The following is a 16,718-nucleotide window of genomic DNA, read 5'->3' as shown; positions in this document are numbered from 1 at the left end:
TGCTTTTCTATATTTTGTTTGGTTAACATTTTTGAAAATGCCAAATTGTTTGTTAATGATAATTTTTAATTTATGTGCTCTGTAAGGGAACATATCTCTGCAAAACCATTTCAGATTGGAAGTCAGACTAAACATTGAAGTCACTGTTTTACTGAAAATGGCTGAAAACTAAGGCTTGCACTGCATTTGGCTGAGTTCCAAGCCAAATTGGGCCTCTTTGGAAGTACTCAGGCCTCAGATGAGTGAGGTTCAGCCACAGATCACTACGGGTTGGGTTGGATGACCCAGAGCAATCCATGGTTGTGAGGGGGTGAGGCATCAAGCAAGGAGAGCCAAGTAAAGCAGAAAAACCCTGCAAAAAGGCCAAGGACTTCTGGGAGAAGGTAGGCCCAGCTTCTTTCCTGCTGGACACCTCCCCCTTGCCCCAGGATCAGTAATAAAGGTCATGAATAGGATATTGCTGGCCATTAAAAAACAAAGAGATGTTCCAGAAAAATGTGTTCGCAACAAGGTTCTGGCCAAATTCTGCAAGCTGTTACAGTTTTCATTCAGAGACCTCACAGTAAAGACTCCTGAATGTCCATAGGTAAGTTGAACCTTTTCCTAAAATTGTTTACACTGGCAAATAAACAGCCAGGAGGATAAAGACTATTGGCCAGTATCAGAATAATATCACAATCATTGCTCTGGCTTTTGTTTCTACAGAACAAAAGGGTTGCAACCCACCTTAGGTCAGGCTGTGTCCCTGTAGTTGGTCCCAACCCACTAGTGCCAGATCAGTAGTTTATTTACTCATCTGAAGCCAGCTGAGTAGCTTGACCATGATAATAAACCATGGTTTCTTTTTGATTAATAAACCTTGGTTAAGTTAACCATGGCTTAGTATTACCTGTGAACGAGGCCACTGTGAACAAGCAGCTCTGCCTCAAAGGATTTTTTAAAGTGATCTGATAGTTGGTGTTCTTGTTTTCTTCCAGTTTGTTAAGATCAGCATCCAAGTAGCTGTTAAAAATGCACCACCATTTCTACATCTACAAGCAGCACGAAATCTTTTACAAAACCAGACAATACAATTAAAGGATCAAACAGTAGCCTACAACCTCCTTATCTTAGAACAAAACAACAACAAAAATGGGCCATATCTCAGTTTGCAAATTTACATCTCCAGCATGTATAATTAACATAATTATAAATACAGTTAAGCCTTACAGGTGTCAAATACCATTGGAAATACACATAACATTTATCCTAATTGTTTGTTGTGGCATATGTTACCAAGTCCAAGTCCAAACGTTTGTTGAGAAATTATTATTATTATTATTATTATTATTGCCCACCCTTCACCAACATGTCCCAATAGGTGGGTTACAAAATCTAAAATACAATATTAAAAAGAGTTAAAGCACATTTCAATCACAAGAATAACGTGTGTTCTGAAAACATACATCTCAGTAGCCATAGAATATAATCTGTTGCAGCTGAAATGGCTTTGGCTTTTTATTTGAAAAACAGTCCAAATCATTGCAGTTTACAATCCTACATAGAAATTAAGCACATTTTAAGCCATTCAAATCAATGACTTCACATTCAACCCTGCATAAGATTGTGGCTGCAATGTGTAGTTCCTCTTAGGAAATACCATGGCTTTGATGAGGCTGTCCTGCTATAACTATTCCCCCTGTATTAACATAACTTCATTTTAAAGCTTTTTTTGTTTTGTTTTAATATGTTCTTAAGAATGTTTTGTTTCCATATATTTTAAAGTCTATTTTTATGAAGTTTTTGAGTGTTTTTAATGCTTTTGTTTGCCACCCTGGGCTCCTACTGGGAGGAAAGGTGGGATATAAATCTAATAAATAAATAATCATGTATTCTCAATTCAGTTAATTTTCTCATTTTTTTCTTTCACATCATCTAGGCTCTTGTTAATTTAATTAGCACAGAATGGAAGGGAGTTGGAGAGAAAACCATTTATTTTCTTGGTTTTTGCATCATTCAGGGATGTTTCCCTATAAACCTAATCCAGCCTTCCTCAACCTGGTGCCCTCCAAATGTTGTTGGACTCCCAACTTTCATCAGTCCCCAGTGTAGCCGTTGGCCAGGGACGATAGTTGTAGCCAGTAGTGGAGTGGCAAATTCAGAAGTGAGAGTCTCTTCATGTTAATCACAGCCAGGCCCCCTCCCCGCTTTTTTGCTGTGGGGTCGAGAACGAGATCCCTCTTAATGCCTGGGAACCAATAAGCATAAAAGAGGAGAGTGTTAGCAGTGAGAAGTGTTCTCAGTGGCTGACTCACCACCTTTCACTCTGATTGGCTCCAATCAGCAGAAAAGGACAAAGAAGCATGTTAGAAGACTCTTCTCAGTGGCTAATACACTCCTCTTTCATGCTGATTGGCTTGTAGGATGCTGGAGACATAAGAACCCTACTGGGACCCTGCTCTCAAAAAAGTAAAGTGTCTAAGACCCCCTGAGACCCCGCACAGCTACGCCCCTGGTTGTAGCCTGAAATGTCCAGGGGAAAGCAGGTTGGGGAAGGCTGGTCTAGTACATGAAATGGCTTTGTCAGGGTTTAACTATTACCAGGTACACAGTAAGGTAGTGAAACTTGCATATAAAAATACTTCCTTGTTTTTTTTTTTCTTCAGCTGGCCTTATTTGGCATGCATATTTTTTTCATTAAAACAGTGAACATGCTTGCAGTGAATCGTTAGGTGTTGGCTATTGCAGCTCTTGCCTCTGATTTCAGAAAGGTGAGAAAGGCGATCCTGGCATTAGTGGCTCCAATGGACAGAAAGGAGAACCTGGGGTGCATGGTTTGATTGGTCCACCAGGCCCAAGAGGAGCGCAAGGAGAGAGGGGGTCTCCCGGAACTCCTGGCTCAGATGGAAAACCTGTATGTATGCCACCTTGCATCTGCCTTTGTTCATGCTGGCCCATTTTGTTTTTAAAATGAGCCCATGCAACCGTTTTAATGCTTCTCTGTTCAATTCAGGGAAGAGGCTTTTCAGAAGAATTTATTCGGCAAGTTTGCGCAGATGTACTGAGAAGTGAGTCCCCAGTCGTAATTGATTTACAGCACTGCACTGTAGTCAGATTACTGGGATGCCCCTCTGTGAGCTTGAGGGCACGTGCCAAAATCCCTTACAATGTGCAAAGATTTGAAGAAAATACATTGAGGGCATGACCCAGCCAAAATTAAGCAAACTTTAAATCCCACTGATATCAAGGGGTGGTTGAGCATGTGCTTAGATAGATGGAGCCTTTTCAATTCCTTACAATTATATTTTCAGTCAATTTGATATAGTTTGGTGATCAGTTGGGCTTTGTCTATTCCTTTTTATCTAAGCCTTTTTGTCTGAATTATCCTTAGCCCAGTTGCCTACTATACTTCAGAATGGGAGGTTACAACACTGTGACCGTTGCCAGTCTCATGGTGCTTCCCCAGGGCCTCCTGGCCCACCAGGCCCACCAGGCCCACAAGGTCCTCGAGGATTTCCTGGTTTGCAAGGAAACGATGGTGTTCCAGGCCTGACAGGAGCTCCTGGGCGTCATGGATCTCGTGGGGCAAAAGGTAATCGTACGGATGTCTCACAAAGCACATTCTCTTTCCAGTCCAGATATGTGTTTTGAATAGAAATTGAACCAGAGGCTGTAAGAAGCATCAGCAATCAAGTTGCTTTGTAGCTTACTTGCACATTGCTACTCAGCTGGGGCAACAGATACAGCTGCAGGTGATCCATAGACTCCCCAGGCTGTTTCCCAGTGTGAATCTCCTTTTTTTGAGGAACAAACCCATGAGGGTAGAAGCTGCCTTACCCTGAGTCAGACCATTGGTCCATCTAACTCAGTATTGTCTACACTGACTGGCAGCAGCTCTCCGGGATTTCAGGCAGGGGTCTCTCTCAGCCCTGTCTGGAGATGCCAGGGATTGAACCTGGGATCTTCTGCATTCAAAGTAGAGGCTCTACCACTGAGCTACGTCCCTTTTAACACAATTTCAGAGATGAGCCTTTTCCAGTCCTACCTGGAAATGCCAAGGGTTGAACCTCGGGCCTTCTGCATGCAAGGCATGTCCTGCAATACGGCTCTTCATACAGGGCACTTGCAAGTTTGTATCATGCCTAAATAGGACTCTTCCCTCCCCTATTGAATCTCCCCTAACATTGCACCTTTTGAAACTTCCATCCATCAACAAAATAAATTAAAAAAAAAAAAACATGCAAGGGCAGAAGTTTGCTAACTTTTCCAACCGTATCATTCTGTTCTGTGTACTGTACACTTGGGGAGAAATGATTAATTAATAAATATTCCCTGTTCAAATGTCATGAATTTTGCTTTGTGTTCTTTCCAGTGTTTAATTTCTAAAATTAGTGGTGTTGGGTCTTAACAGTCTTAACACCAAAGTATGTGCGCATAGTTTGAAAAATACTGGTCTAGGGATTTAAACAGTTGAATTATAACCTTGGCCACACATCAGACTGTCTCATGTCAAGCACAATGGACCAGCAAGTTCCTGGAGTGGTGCTGTTTTAAACATTCTGATCTTCTGCCTTTTTCTGAAAGCAATAGGTTCTATTATGTGTTTTTCAAACATAATTTTCTATTATTTTCTACTATAGCAAAGGAATACTTTAAAAAACTGTTTGAAAAGAATGGATTATAATGTTTGCAAAAACAATCGTATCTCATAAAATAATAATTGTAGTGAACTGGTTGCACATAGCTGTTTACTGTTAACATGAGGATCACATTAGTGAAGTAATTTGAAGCGCATGAGCATTCTTTGAACTTGGTTTACATTTCCAAGTCCTGTTCCTTTTATGTTTCAGTTTCCCTAAATTATATCCATTAGGACACTAGGAGGTACCTAAATCAGGAGAAATGTAAGAGTTAATATCTTTAAACCATAACAGCCTGAGCCTTCTTTGTTGAAACCCATGAGTGTGCCCATGCTTGTGTATTTATTCCTTTAAATTGCACTGTTTTATACACATCATTTTCTAAGACAGGGTGGCTAACCTTTTTTGGCTCAAAAGCCACATTCACTCACATCCGGGGGTCACATACCAGCACGCGTGTGCACGCACACACACAGGTATACATACAGCTCTTCCTCCTCAGCTGATCCTTGCAGATCAGCTGGGAAGGAGAGGGTATCCCCCCCTCTGAGGTAGAGGGGGTATTGCCCCTTCTGTGTTTATTCAAGCAATATGATGATTGGGGAGGGGATGACTTGTATCCCCATCCACACGCTGGTCTTGACATACCCCAGTGTTGTGTCTACTTCATATTTTTCCTTTTGCTATTGCCTCCACAATCAGTGTTGTCTTGTGGGAGGAAGAAAAGTTTGCTTTCGGAGTGCTAGATCAGGCCCCATACTAGAGGTTAGCCATCCTGTTTTGGGTTTGGGGAAGATCGATCCTCCTCTCCCATTTTATTTTTATTCCACCTACTTGAGGAATTGGGTGTGTATGAGTAATGTTGGAAAGCCTAGGAAATCTATCATTTACCCGTGAGAGCCAAGGGAGAGCAATTATGTGGAAAGTATCTGTGATGAAAGTGAAAACCACCCGAACGGATATTTTTAATCTGTGTGAAGAGCTTCTGAACTTCAGTTGCAATCACAGAAGCAAAATAACAGCAACAAAATCAAAACAACCCCAGCCCTATCAAGCAAACCAATGATGACATTTTATGCATGCCTACTCAGAAGAAAACCCAACAGAGTGCAGTGGGGTTTATTCTCAAGCAAGTTGATATAGGATCATAGCCTGGATCTTGTATTAGATTCTTGGAAAGGCTCAGTTACCTTTATATGCTAAAAGATTCCTTAAGAGTTGGCACTGAGGTTGTTAGGCAAAAATATTGTCTAAAAAAAAAGACATATTAACACGTGAGGATATTTTTCAATTGATTGATTTATGACATGTTTATTTTGCTTAATATAAAAAACCTAATTGGTTTGCATAAAATATAGTTAGAAAAATATCAATATAAATTCATACAAAAAACAATCACAACTTTTTAAAAGCTAAATAAAAACAGTACCCCAAATGTTTAGTTAGGAATCAGAATCTGGGAAAGCTGAGTTTATTTATACATATATACACAGGATGGGTGCCTAATACCATGTCAAACCATTGGTCCGTTTAGCTCAGTGTTGTCTATGCTGAGTGGCAACAGCTCTCCAGGAAACTGGGACATTCTGCATGCAAAGCAGATGCTCTACCACTGAGCTACAGCTTTTTCTGAATGTGAATTTAAGAGGAGTTTAAAATTAGTTACTGTCTCTATCTCTTGAACCCCCCCCCCCAAAGTGGGTTAGTTTGAACTTACTTCTTTTATGTGCAGACTTATATATCACCCTTGAGTACAAATATTTCCATTTCCAAATTGCAGCTGAGTCTACTTTTATGCCTTGCTCTTTTTTGCCTCACCTGACTGTAATTCCATGCACCAATTTGTAGTGAAGGAAGCCCATTGAGAAGATACTCATTTCTTTGAGACTTACTGCCACATGAAGCAGAGCCAGGTTGAATTTACATTGCCAGATACCCATTTCAAGCTTCATCCGTGTTCTTAAAACTTGAGCCCTTCTTCTCCAAAACTCCAGTTACATGAACTGAAAACTTGTTTCAATTATTCTTGTTGCCTTCCTCTTTTGCTTTTCCAGTTTTGTATAATGTGTAATATACCCATGAACCACAAGATTATTTTAAGCATTTTTTAATTGAAGTATGTGGTCTGAAGACATAAATAGAGTTATTATAATATGCAGTCTGGTACAGCTTGTTTCACATTTCAGAAATTTTGTTTGATCTGTAGTCTTAAATGCATCTGGAATAATATTTCCACATTGAATCAGCTTCCTTGGGATCCTAAGCCTCTTTCATCACACTAGTTATTTTATTTATTACATTTATATCCTGCTCTTCCTCAATGGATCTCAGAACTCCCCCCACTTTTGATTCTCAAAATAATCCTGTGAGGCAGGGAGTGAGTGACAAACCCAAGGTCACCCACTGAGTTTCAGAGCTGAGCAGGAATCTTCACTTGGTTCTCCCCATTCCTAGGGCACAATTATATCACCTATTTCTCTATACTGGCTGTACATCTGCCTTTTTGTTCTTAAAAAAATTAATATAACATACCCCTAACCTCTGATTTTATTTATTTATTTATTTATTTATTTTATTACGTTTCTAAACCGCCCTATAGCAACAAGCTCTCAGGGTGGTGTACAAAAAGGTAAAAACAGATTAAAATACTAGTGATAATTTGATACACTCCTTTTCCTGAATTAAAATAGGAGGCACACTTGATTTTTATGGCCCCTAAGGTTTAATATTATTAGAGTGTGTAACTTAACCCACTCACTACATTTCTGCATGAATCATTGATTTTGACATGTCCCCTGATTGGAAAGAGGCAACAGCATAAAAGGGACTCAAGCAAACTTAGGTGGACAGCCTCCTCTGAGACTGCCGAATTCTGATGCATGTGTTACTGAAAGTGATTGCATGGTCAAATCATCGCTGATGCAGAAATACAGCAGAATCCACCCTCCCCCCCACATCAGAACCAGATTACATGGAAGCACTGTCGAACCACTGAATCATGCCATAATAGAAACGTTGAGCTCATGGGAATGTTTAATTAATTTCTCAGTGCAGTAGTGTGACTTAGTGCACAGTTTGAGAATTACTGACTTATGTATATTATGTTTGGTACTTTGCAGGACCACCTGGAAAAAACGGAGGTAAAGGTAGCCAAGGAATTGGAGTCCCTGGAATGCAGGGCCCTCCAGGACCTCCAGGTATTGTTTGGCAAGCCAGATATTTATGATGTTTAATTATTTTGGAGGTGACTTGTTCTTAGGATGTGCCTCTTAACTGACTCTCGGATAGAGTCACTTATGGTTGGCTTTAGGGGGTGTCTTCTACAGAAGCTGTCATCAAGACTATGGCCTGAAATTGCTATTTTATTCAAGCAAGATACCATATTGATTCACTAATAGGCAAAAAATCTTGCGGTTTAAGAACGTACCTATAGCCAACAGATATTTCTATCAAACTTTAAAAAGCAGGGAAATTGAGCAGCTATAGTGAATGCACCAGGGGAGCAGGAGACCTGACCTCCTCTCTGAGGTATTGGACTGCCCTACAAAGCTGTCAAAATACAAACACTATTTAGGTTGGTCTTTCACAGCCCAATCCACTTCCTGTGTAGCTTGGAAGAATTTGGTAATGTGTCTCTGAGCATATGGTGAGTGGTGGCAACACCTGCCATCTCCAAAGATGGAGAATTACATTTTTGTCTGTTGGTGTTCTTCTTACTCTGCTTCGTTTCTGTGTTACTACCATTTCTACAGAGATTCTAACCTAGAAAATTACATTTCTCTCATTATTCATCGTAGAAATCTGTGTCAAATTTATTTTTATTAATTTCAAAGCCTTTTTATTGGTCAATGTCATATGATGGTGAAGACAGCCTTTTGTGTTTCAAACTGGAGATTATGTTCTATTTCTATTTTGGGTGCATTAACAGTTGAATCTGAAATTGCAGTTTGATGTAAAATCAGACTGATTACAATATGTTGCTACTTAAACAATGACTTTAGCTGTCTGAAAAAACAAACTTGGTTTGCCCAAGATGCATGTGTTCAGCCTGCTATTGCTTAAACTACTCCACTTAAGGAAAGGTGGGCACGGTCAATTAAAAACATAGAGCACACCTAGAATTTTGCTAGAATATATTTCACCTCCCACTGTTTGATCTTGTGCAAACTGAGGCACTCCTCATGTCCATTGGAAACTATTCTGCAAAATAGTCAGTGCCATTATTCCACAACTCTTTTTGGAGGTTTTTTTAGTGTTGCAAAGTATTGCTGTACTTCACATATTCACAGAAACGGAAGGAAAAGAAAATGATTTCCTATAGGAAACTTCACTAAAATTGCAAAGTAAATCAAACATATTTAAAGTGACTATCTGAACTATATCGACTGTTTTAATATTGTTGCTTCCTCCCTGCTAAAACAAGATCAGCACAGCATGTCTTGTTTCTGTTATTTGGGGTGATTGCAGGTGTTGCCACCACTCACCATATGCTCAGAGGCACATGTTACCAAATTCTTCCAGGCTACACTGGAAGTAGATTGGACTGTGAAAGACAAACCCAAAGTGTGTTTGCTGTTTGACAAATTTGTAGGGCAGTACAATATCTCAGAGAGGAGGTCAGGTCTCTTGCTCCCCTGGTACATTCACTATAGCTGCCCAATTTCCCTGCTTTTTAAAGTTTGATAGAAATATCTGTTGGCTATAGGTACATTCTTAAACCACAAGGTTTTTTGACTATTAGTGAATTTCTTTGCTTTGTAATCCGGGAGGTAAGAAATGGGATCCTATGCAATTTTGCTGAGAATGGATTGATCATATGCATGCTTATTGAGTTCAGTGGGATTTACTCCCCTGCAGTCATGCTTAGGATAAGTAAAACTGACCACAGGGGATGGGGAGGGGAGGAGGGGGAGGGGGAGGGGAGCAGGCAGGAGGGGGAGGGGGAGAGCAGGTTTGATCATTTGCATGTTTATGGACTTCAGTGGGATTTACTCCCATGTCATCATGCTTAGGATAGGTAAAACTGACCATGGGGAGGGAAGCCTGGAGTCGGCATGGGAGGTGGAAGAAGGAAGAAGGGAGGGGAGGAGGAAGGGAGAGGAGAGGGAAAGGAGGGGAAAGCCAGGTCTGATCATTTGCATGCTTATTGAGTTCAGTGGAATTTACTCCCAGCCCAGGAAATGGTGCAGCTATTTTTTAAAAATTAAATATATATCCCACCCTCCTTCCAGAAGAAGCCCAGGGCAGCAAACAAAAATACTAAAAACATCTTAAAAACAAAACATGTTTAACAATCTTTTAAAAATACACCTTTAAAACATCTCTTTCTTGTGATACTTCTTATAAATAAATAAATGTTTCCCTGAGAAGCTTGAGATGGGGTAATGCTATGCAGTAATGGGTTTAGATTTGAGGTGGGGAATCCATCCCTTGCAATAAGTTCCCCCACCTCAAGACTTTGATAAAAATACCAGGAGGCTTGTAACAAAACTGTGGCAATCAGAAGCAGAGTCATTTTGAGTTATACCCTCTCTCCAAAGTCTCCCAGCTTGAGAATGGAGGGAAAGAGAGGATTTGTCTGGAACATTCATGAACAATCTTTGAGCTTCAGCCTGACAAGTCGCTTCAGAATGCAGCAGTGGGAACAGCAGAATTTTTGCAGTTTGCAGCCCAGCTAAGGGTGGCAGTACAGATGAATCACAGAAACTGCCCCGGATCAGTGAGGTGAAGAGCCTCAGCCCAAGTTACATTGTTTCTGGGTCATGCTCCTGTGTCACTACTAGAGCTGCCTGGATGAGGGGCTGTCAAGTATTTCTCTGTTACCGAAACACTCAAGCCTCTTTTGTGTGTTAGTCCTGTCAATGTCTTTAAACCTAAATTGTTTAAAAAGTCAATACTTTGACTTAATCAGACAATGTGGGTCAGGCTGGAAATCTTTATCCAACTGGAATATTGTGTTGACACTAAACACTCCCCATATATATGTTTCCTATATTGTAAAGGTCCTGAAGGCCCACCTGGGATAAGTAAAGAAGGACGTCCTGGAGAACCCGGGAAACCGGGTGCAGATGGAGACCGTGGAAGCCCTGGAAGTCCTGGGCAAACTGGACCTCCTGGCATTTGTGACCCATCTCTATGTTTTAGTGTCATTGTCGGAAGAGATCCATTTAGAAAAGGACCAAACTATTAATCTGGGAGTGTCAGTACCACACTAGCCTTGCCTTTGATGATCTTTCAAGTCTCAGGAAGATGACTGGCAATAATCTCCTTTCCCAGGAACTAAAGTACCTCTGATGTGTAATGTAATATGGTAAAATATTCCATGTTCAGTTTAAGACTCTAAATGTGAGTCAGGCCTTTGGGCTGATTAAACCTCTTGATCCCATCCAGTTAAGCTTAGTTAGCATTGTCCCTTTCAAACCAATGAAACCAGTTTGTCATAATTAACTTAAATCCCATTGCTCTCAGACATGACTAACTATAGCTGGATTGGAGAGTAAATTTTAATCTAGTGTTTGACTAATGATCCTGTTGCTTCCTGTTGAAGTCCACTGGCAAACATTGCTGGAAGCTGGATTGGGCCCTCAGTGTTTGGTGATCAGGTGTAATTCACTGTGAAGTGTTTCTTATCCAGCCTAAATATACAGCATCTGAATTTTAATGGAACATGGCTGGTTGTTATTTCATATGTTTGCAAATTTAATCAATTTCTGTATGTTTCATATTTTACTGGTTACAGATTTCTTTTGGGAAAAACAAGAATCCAAGTCATTTTTAAAAAGGGCTGTTTTAACATCTGACATTTTCATTCAATCAGTTTTTATTACCCATGTTGCCCTCAATGAATTTATGCAAATAGTTTATTATACATTTCTGTCTACAAGCAACGGAATCTGTAGAGGCACCTTATACAATTAAAAATGGTTGTGTGTTGTTGGTTGTTTTTTAAAAAAATGGTTTCTAATTATAGTATGGCAAAGGTTTTTTTTAAAATAATACCTTTGCACAACAAAATGTAAATGTACTGCCTTCAAGTCGATTCCAACTTATGGTGACCTTATGAATAGGGTTTTCATGAGGCTGAGAGGCAGTGACTGGCCCAAGGTCACCCAGTGAGCTTCATGGCTATGTGGGGATTTGAACCCTGGTCTTCCAGGTCATAGTCCAACACCTTTACCACTACACCACAACAAAGCTTAACTATATTTCATTTTTTCAGCTGACTATAGAACTGGGTGTTGTCATTTTTGCTATGCTCCATAGGACTGCAGTTGTCAAACAAAAGTTTACAAGCTATGCTTTATGCTTACTACATAAGTACAATGTTTGTTACGCTGCTTCTTCGTATGTTTTAATTAAGGCATTGCTGTGTTTATTTTGTGAAATGAGATGCAATCAAGAAGCACTGCTGGCATCCTAATCAGCTCAGTTGTACAATTTCCGTCAGAATTTGACGCCATTTTACATATTAATGCAAGGAGTCTTATTGCACTTATTCAAAGCTTTATAACTGGCCTTTTGTTGTTGGTTTTCTGTCAATTGTAATATGCTTGACATTCAAGGTAAACTAAATTTTTACAGATTTTGTGTTAATAAAGCAGGTTTTTTTCAGTTGTTGAGCTGAGTTGTTATTACTCACCTGAATTACATTCCACAGAGCATTTTTTACCCAGTGGATCAACTGCCTGAATATGATGCTAAGTATGTGTGCAGTCCCCATTATCTTCTGTGTAGGTAAATGTTCTGCATACACAATATATCTGCAAAACAATCCTCTTATCATAGGAAGGATTCTGAAAGACTCTGCAAACACATATAGCTGTGAGCACTCAATTGGCTAACTAATTTGTGGTCTTCATATATTGAAAGAAGAAATGATTCTTCATTTGACCAACATTCCTGAAGCTATCATGTTTGAAATAGGTACTGTGTTACATGCGCCAATAATCTGACAGTTGCCCTGAAGCCCCTCCCTTTCAAACATTGGTTGTGTTGCTGTGATGTCATGGGATGTTTTACAGATATCCAAATAGCACCAATAGAAGGGAGACAGAGCAGACGGTGAGTTTTGCAGAGACATAAGTCAGAGTTGGTGAAGGAGTGGACTGTGGGAATGCTGGGGACATAATATAGCTTTACTTCAGCAAAGCTTTAGACAACGTGCCCCATGATATTCTGATTAGCAAGCAAACTAAATGTGGGCTGGATGGAACAACTATCAGGTGGATTCACAGTTGGATACAGAATTGTACTCAAAGATTGCTTATCAATGATTCCTTCTCACAAGTGGGGTACCACTGGGCTTGATCCTAGGCCCAGTGCTCTTCAACATTTTGTATTAATGACTTGGATGAGGCGCAGGGAATGCTTATCAAATTTACAGATGTTTCAAAATTGGGAGGGATAGCTAATACTCTGGAGGACAGAAACAAAATTCAAAGGGATCTTAATAGGCTGGAGCATTGGGCTAAAAACAACAGAATGAAATTTAACAGGGGTAAGTGCAAAGTTCTACCCCTAGGAAAAAGAAACCAAATGCACAGTTATAAGATGGGGGATACTTGGCTTCGCAATACTACATGTGAGAAGGATCTTGGAATTGTTGTTGATCACAAGCTGAATATGAGCCAACAGTGATGTGGCTGCAAAAAAGGCAAATGCTGTTTTAGGCTGCATTAACAGAAGTATAGTTTCCAAATGGTGTGAAGTACTCGTTCCCTTCTATTCGGCACTGTTAAGCCTCATCTTGAGTACTGTGTCCATTTCTGGACACTGCACTTTAAGAAGGTTGCAGACAAACTGGAACGGGTTCAGAGGAGGGCAACAAGGATGATCAGGGGACTGGAAACAAAGCCCTATGATGAGACACTGAAAAAAATGGCAGTGTTTAGCCTTGAGAAGAGAAGACTTAGGGCAGATATTTTAGCACTCTTCAAGGTACCTTGAAAGTGGGTGTACGGAGAAGGGCCAGGATCTCTTCTTGATCATCCCAGAGTGCAGGACATGGAATAATGGGCTCCAGTTACAGAAAGCCAGATTTTGACTGAACATCAGGAAAATCTTCCTGTTAGAGCACTATGACAATGGAACCAATTACCTAGGGAGGTGGTGGGTTCTCCAACACTGGAGGCATTCAAGAGGCAGCTGGACACCCACCTGTCGGGTATGCTTTGATTTGGATCCCTGCTTTGAGCAGACGGTTGGACTTGGTGGTCTTATAGGCTCCTTCCAACTCTACTATTCTATGATTCTATTGAGGCATATCCCTGAGACGAAGATGGGCAAAAGGAAAAATAAAACTGAAGAAGAGAGGGGCCATAGAGAACGGGGAGTTGTATATAAATTGCACATAGCCTAGAAACAGGATTAGAAATGTGCTGTAAGAAGGAACTGTATAGGCAAAGACTGGAAGCTGGGGAACTTTGTTTCCATAGAGTTGGGGTGGTATGCCCAGTGTCACTGAATTTCACAAATATTTTGTCTGTGGGCTTCAAGTCTGTAATTGCAAATAAGGTTATCATAAGAGATTGAGAAGTGCAATTTTGATTGTGACATACACACACACACACCATGCTGCCCAATCCTATTAATATTTAAAATGGGTTTCTGACTGGTGCTGCTGTTATTGTTTGTGAATATTATAGGGGCTCTTACAGTGCAAGCCAAACCTCAGATCCGCCAATATGAGTTTGAATTCAGCAGATCTTGGGCTCTCCTCACTGAGCTGGGTCTACACCGGTGTAAGCCCCTCACCCTGGCTCAGCTGGCAGAACATAAGATGGCATAAGTCCCCAAAAAGGGATGGAACTGGGCAAGAGACATTTACATCTATTACAGCTCAGTCACATGACCTGGCAGAAAAAGGGCACAAAAAGGGTGATGTAAGTCAAATGCCTCCTGAACGGAGTTTGAAATAGGCGTAACTTCCACCAGCTTTCTATAGTTAGGAATGCTCTATTAGTTTCGTTATAAATTGATAGTTTTAGACTTCGGTGGTGCAGAGTGGTAAGCGGCGGTAACGCAGCTGAAAGCTCTGCTCACGGCCGGAGTTCGATTCCAACGGAAGGAGGAAGTCGAATCTCCGGTAAAAGGGGTCAAGGTCCACTCAGCCTTCCATCCATCTGTGGTCGGTAAAATGAGTACCCGGCATACGCTGGGGCGTAAAGAAAGGCCGGGAATGGAACTGGCAATCCCACCCAATATATACGGTCTGCCTAGTAAACATCGCAAGACGTCACCCTAAGAGTCAGAAACGACTCGCACTATAAGTGCGGGGACACCTTTACCTTTTTAGCGAGTCCAACTGGAACAGTCTCTGAAATTGTGCAGTTATGCTTTTTTTTTTTTTTGCAGTATTGCTCTTCAAAAGGTGCCATATTTCCTACATTTTTAAGCATGGGGTGGAGGAGGGGGAGATGCAGTTTTTTCTGTCCAGGCTAGAGAGTAAAAGCTACTTGCTATGGATGCTTTGTGTTTATATTCCTTCATATGTGATCTCCAGCAGATGGCAGCAAAACAAAACCCGCACGGAATGCAACTGTTCACAAAAACAGGAGCCAGGGAGATTATTTTATTTTATTAGTTCATTTTATTGGAGAAAGCTGAAATGGGCCCTGATCCAGATTGTGAGCATATTCTAGATTGGCGCCCTGCAGCTTGCTTTCCCCCTCAAATATAAGTGGGTGGTTTAAGTGTGCTTATTAAAACTTTTGTTTATCATGAATGCATAGGTTGGCTGTTATCAGCTACTTTGTCAGTGCCACCGACAGCACAATCCAAACCAAGAGCTGCTGGGATGAGTGAGTCCTGGCTCAGTTTGAGAATATGCTGGTGTAACGTCATCAACCCAGCTGAGTGGGGGCTGTGCTATCTCAGCTTGGGCTCAGCTGGTGGAACTTCAGTAGGCATGACATAAACTGGCGCAGTCCCCAAAACAGGACTGTTCCGGGGGGGGGAGCAGGCTGGGGCAGGGCAAGGAGAGACATGTATTCCACTCATATGAGCTGGCAACTTGGTGAACATAACATTGGCAAAAAGGGTGGTGTAAGCCAAACACTATTTTAAAGGCTTGTTTTACCTCTGCTGGGCTCGGGTTGGTTCAGCTAGCAGTAGCCCAGTTTCTGAACAGTGTTTGGAACAGGAATAGCGTATAGGTTCTGCCAGCTTCCTATGCCTAGGATTGCTCTGTGAAGGGATGAACATTCTGATGCCAGTTAGAACTCAGCAGCTCATTATGGGGGATGCCAGTTGTCCATATGAGATAAGTCAAAATGTCATGATGTAGGTATTTTAGGCACAGTCATTCATCAAGGGAGTCACTAGGAAGCTGAGTGTTGTCAGTGGAGTGTAGCTTCTCCCAAAGATATAGGGAAGGAGTTTAGATAGGAGTCTGGCCTTGGCCAAAGATCATTCTTGGGGTGCAAATAGGTGTATCAGTTAAACAAAACATGATTCCAAACTTGTAGCAAGCAGCTCATCAATTGTATCCCCCCTCGGCATGCATACAACCTCACTATACAAAAAAAAAATCCAATTGTAGTATACATTGTTGTGCAGATATCAGCATTCCGCAACAGTCTCTAAAGAAAATACGCTGGCAGCATAAAACAAAATAGGTGTAAGCCAACGTCTCAATAAGCCCATCCAAACCACAACAAAGAAAACACATACAATGGAGCATTATGTTGCAAATGGTGCTAGCTTTGTATGTTCCAACTTATGCTTTATTTCTTGGCTTTCATTGTGTCTGAGTTGCAACTTAATATGGGCCATTGAATGGACAAGTTTTGTGTTTATGAATTAATTACAAGTGTGTCAATAATTTACACTGATCTTTCTACTGCTTAGCATTTAGGGTGTAGCAACAGTGGATTCTCCCACAGCTATTAAAAGAACATAAGCTCTCTCACTTGCCACTATAGAACTCATAAGAAATGGTTTTTTTCCTGTTGGATGGTGGGTAATTACAAGTCTTTTAGGGAGTATGGTATTGAACTGGAAGCCATGACATTTCTACAAAAGAGACCTCCTTTTCTAAAATTTCTTTGCATAATATCCAGTGTTATTCATACTCAGAGTAGACCCACTGAAATGTAATGG

General features: G+C 40.8%; 1 protein-coding gene and 1 non-coding gene across 2 annotated transcripts in view; one reads left to right on the top strand and one right to left on the bottom strand.

The window, feature by feature from the left end:
- Positions 1-12,175, top strand: part of COL21A1 (collagen type XXI alpha 1 chain) — a 178,127-nt gene extending 165,952 nt beyond the window's left edge. The window contains exons 26-30 of the mRNA XM_061622997.1: positions 2,747-2,893; positions 2,993-3,047; positions 3,371-3,571; positions 7,739-7,816; positions 10,622-12,175. Coding sequence (XP_061478981.1) covers positions 2,747-2,893; positions 2,993-3,047; positions 3,371-3,571; positions 7,739-7,816; positions 10,622-10,809 — 669 coding nt within the window. The 3' untranslated portion in view covers positions 10,810-12,175. The remainder of the gene's footprint in view (positions 1-2,746; positions 2,894-2,992; positions 3,048-3,370; positions 3,572-7,738; positions 7,817-10,621) is intronic.
- On the bottom strand, positions 3,914-3,983 carry TRNAS-UGA (transfer RNA serine (anticodon UGA)). The gene has a single exon. It is a non-coding gene; the product is annotated as a tRNA-Ser (tRNA).
- Positions 12,176-16,718: the final 4,543 nt, after the last annotated feature.

Source organism: Rhineura floridana, chromosome 4 (assembly GCF_030035675.1).
Source record: "Rhineura floridana isolate rRhiFlo1 chromosome 4, rRhiFlo1.hap2, whole genome shotgun sequence".
Classification (NCBI taxonomy): Eukaryota; Metazoa; Chordata; class Lepidosauria; order Squamata; family Rhineuridae; genus Rhineura; species Rhineura floridana.
This window is presented reverse-complemented; position numbering and strand designations above follow the sequence as displayed.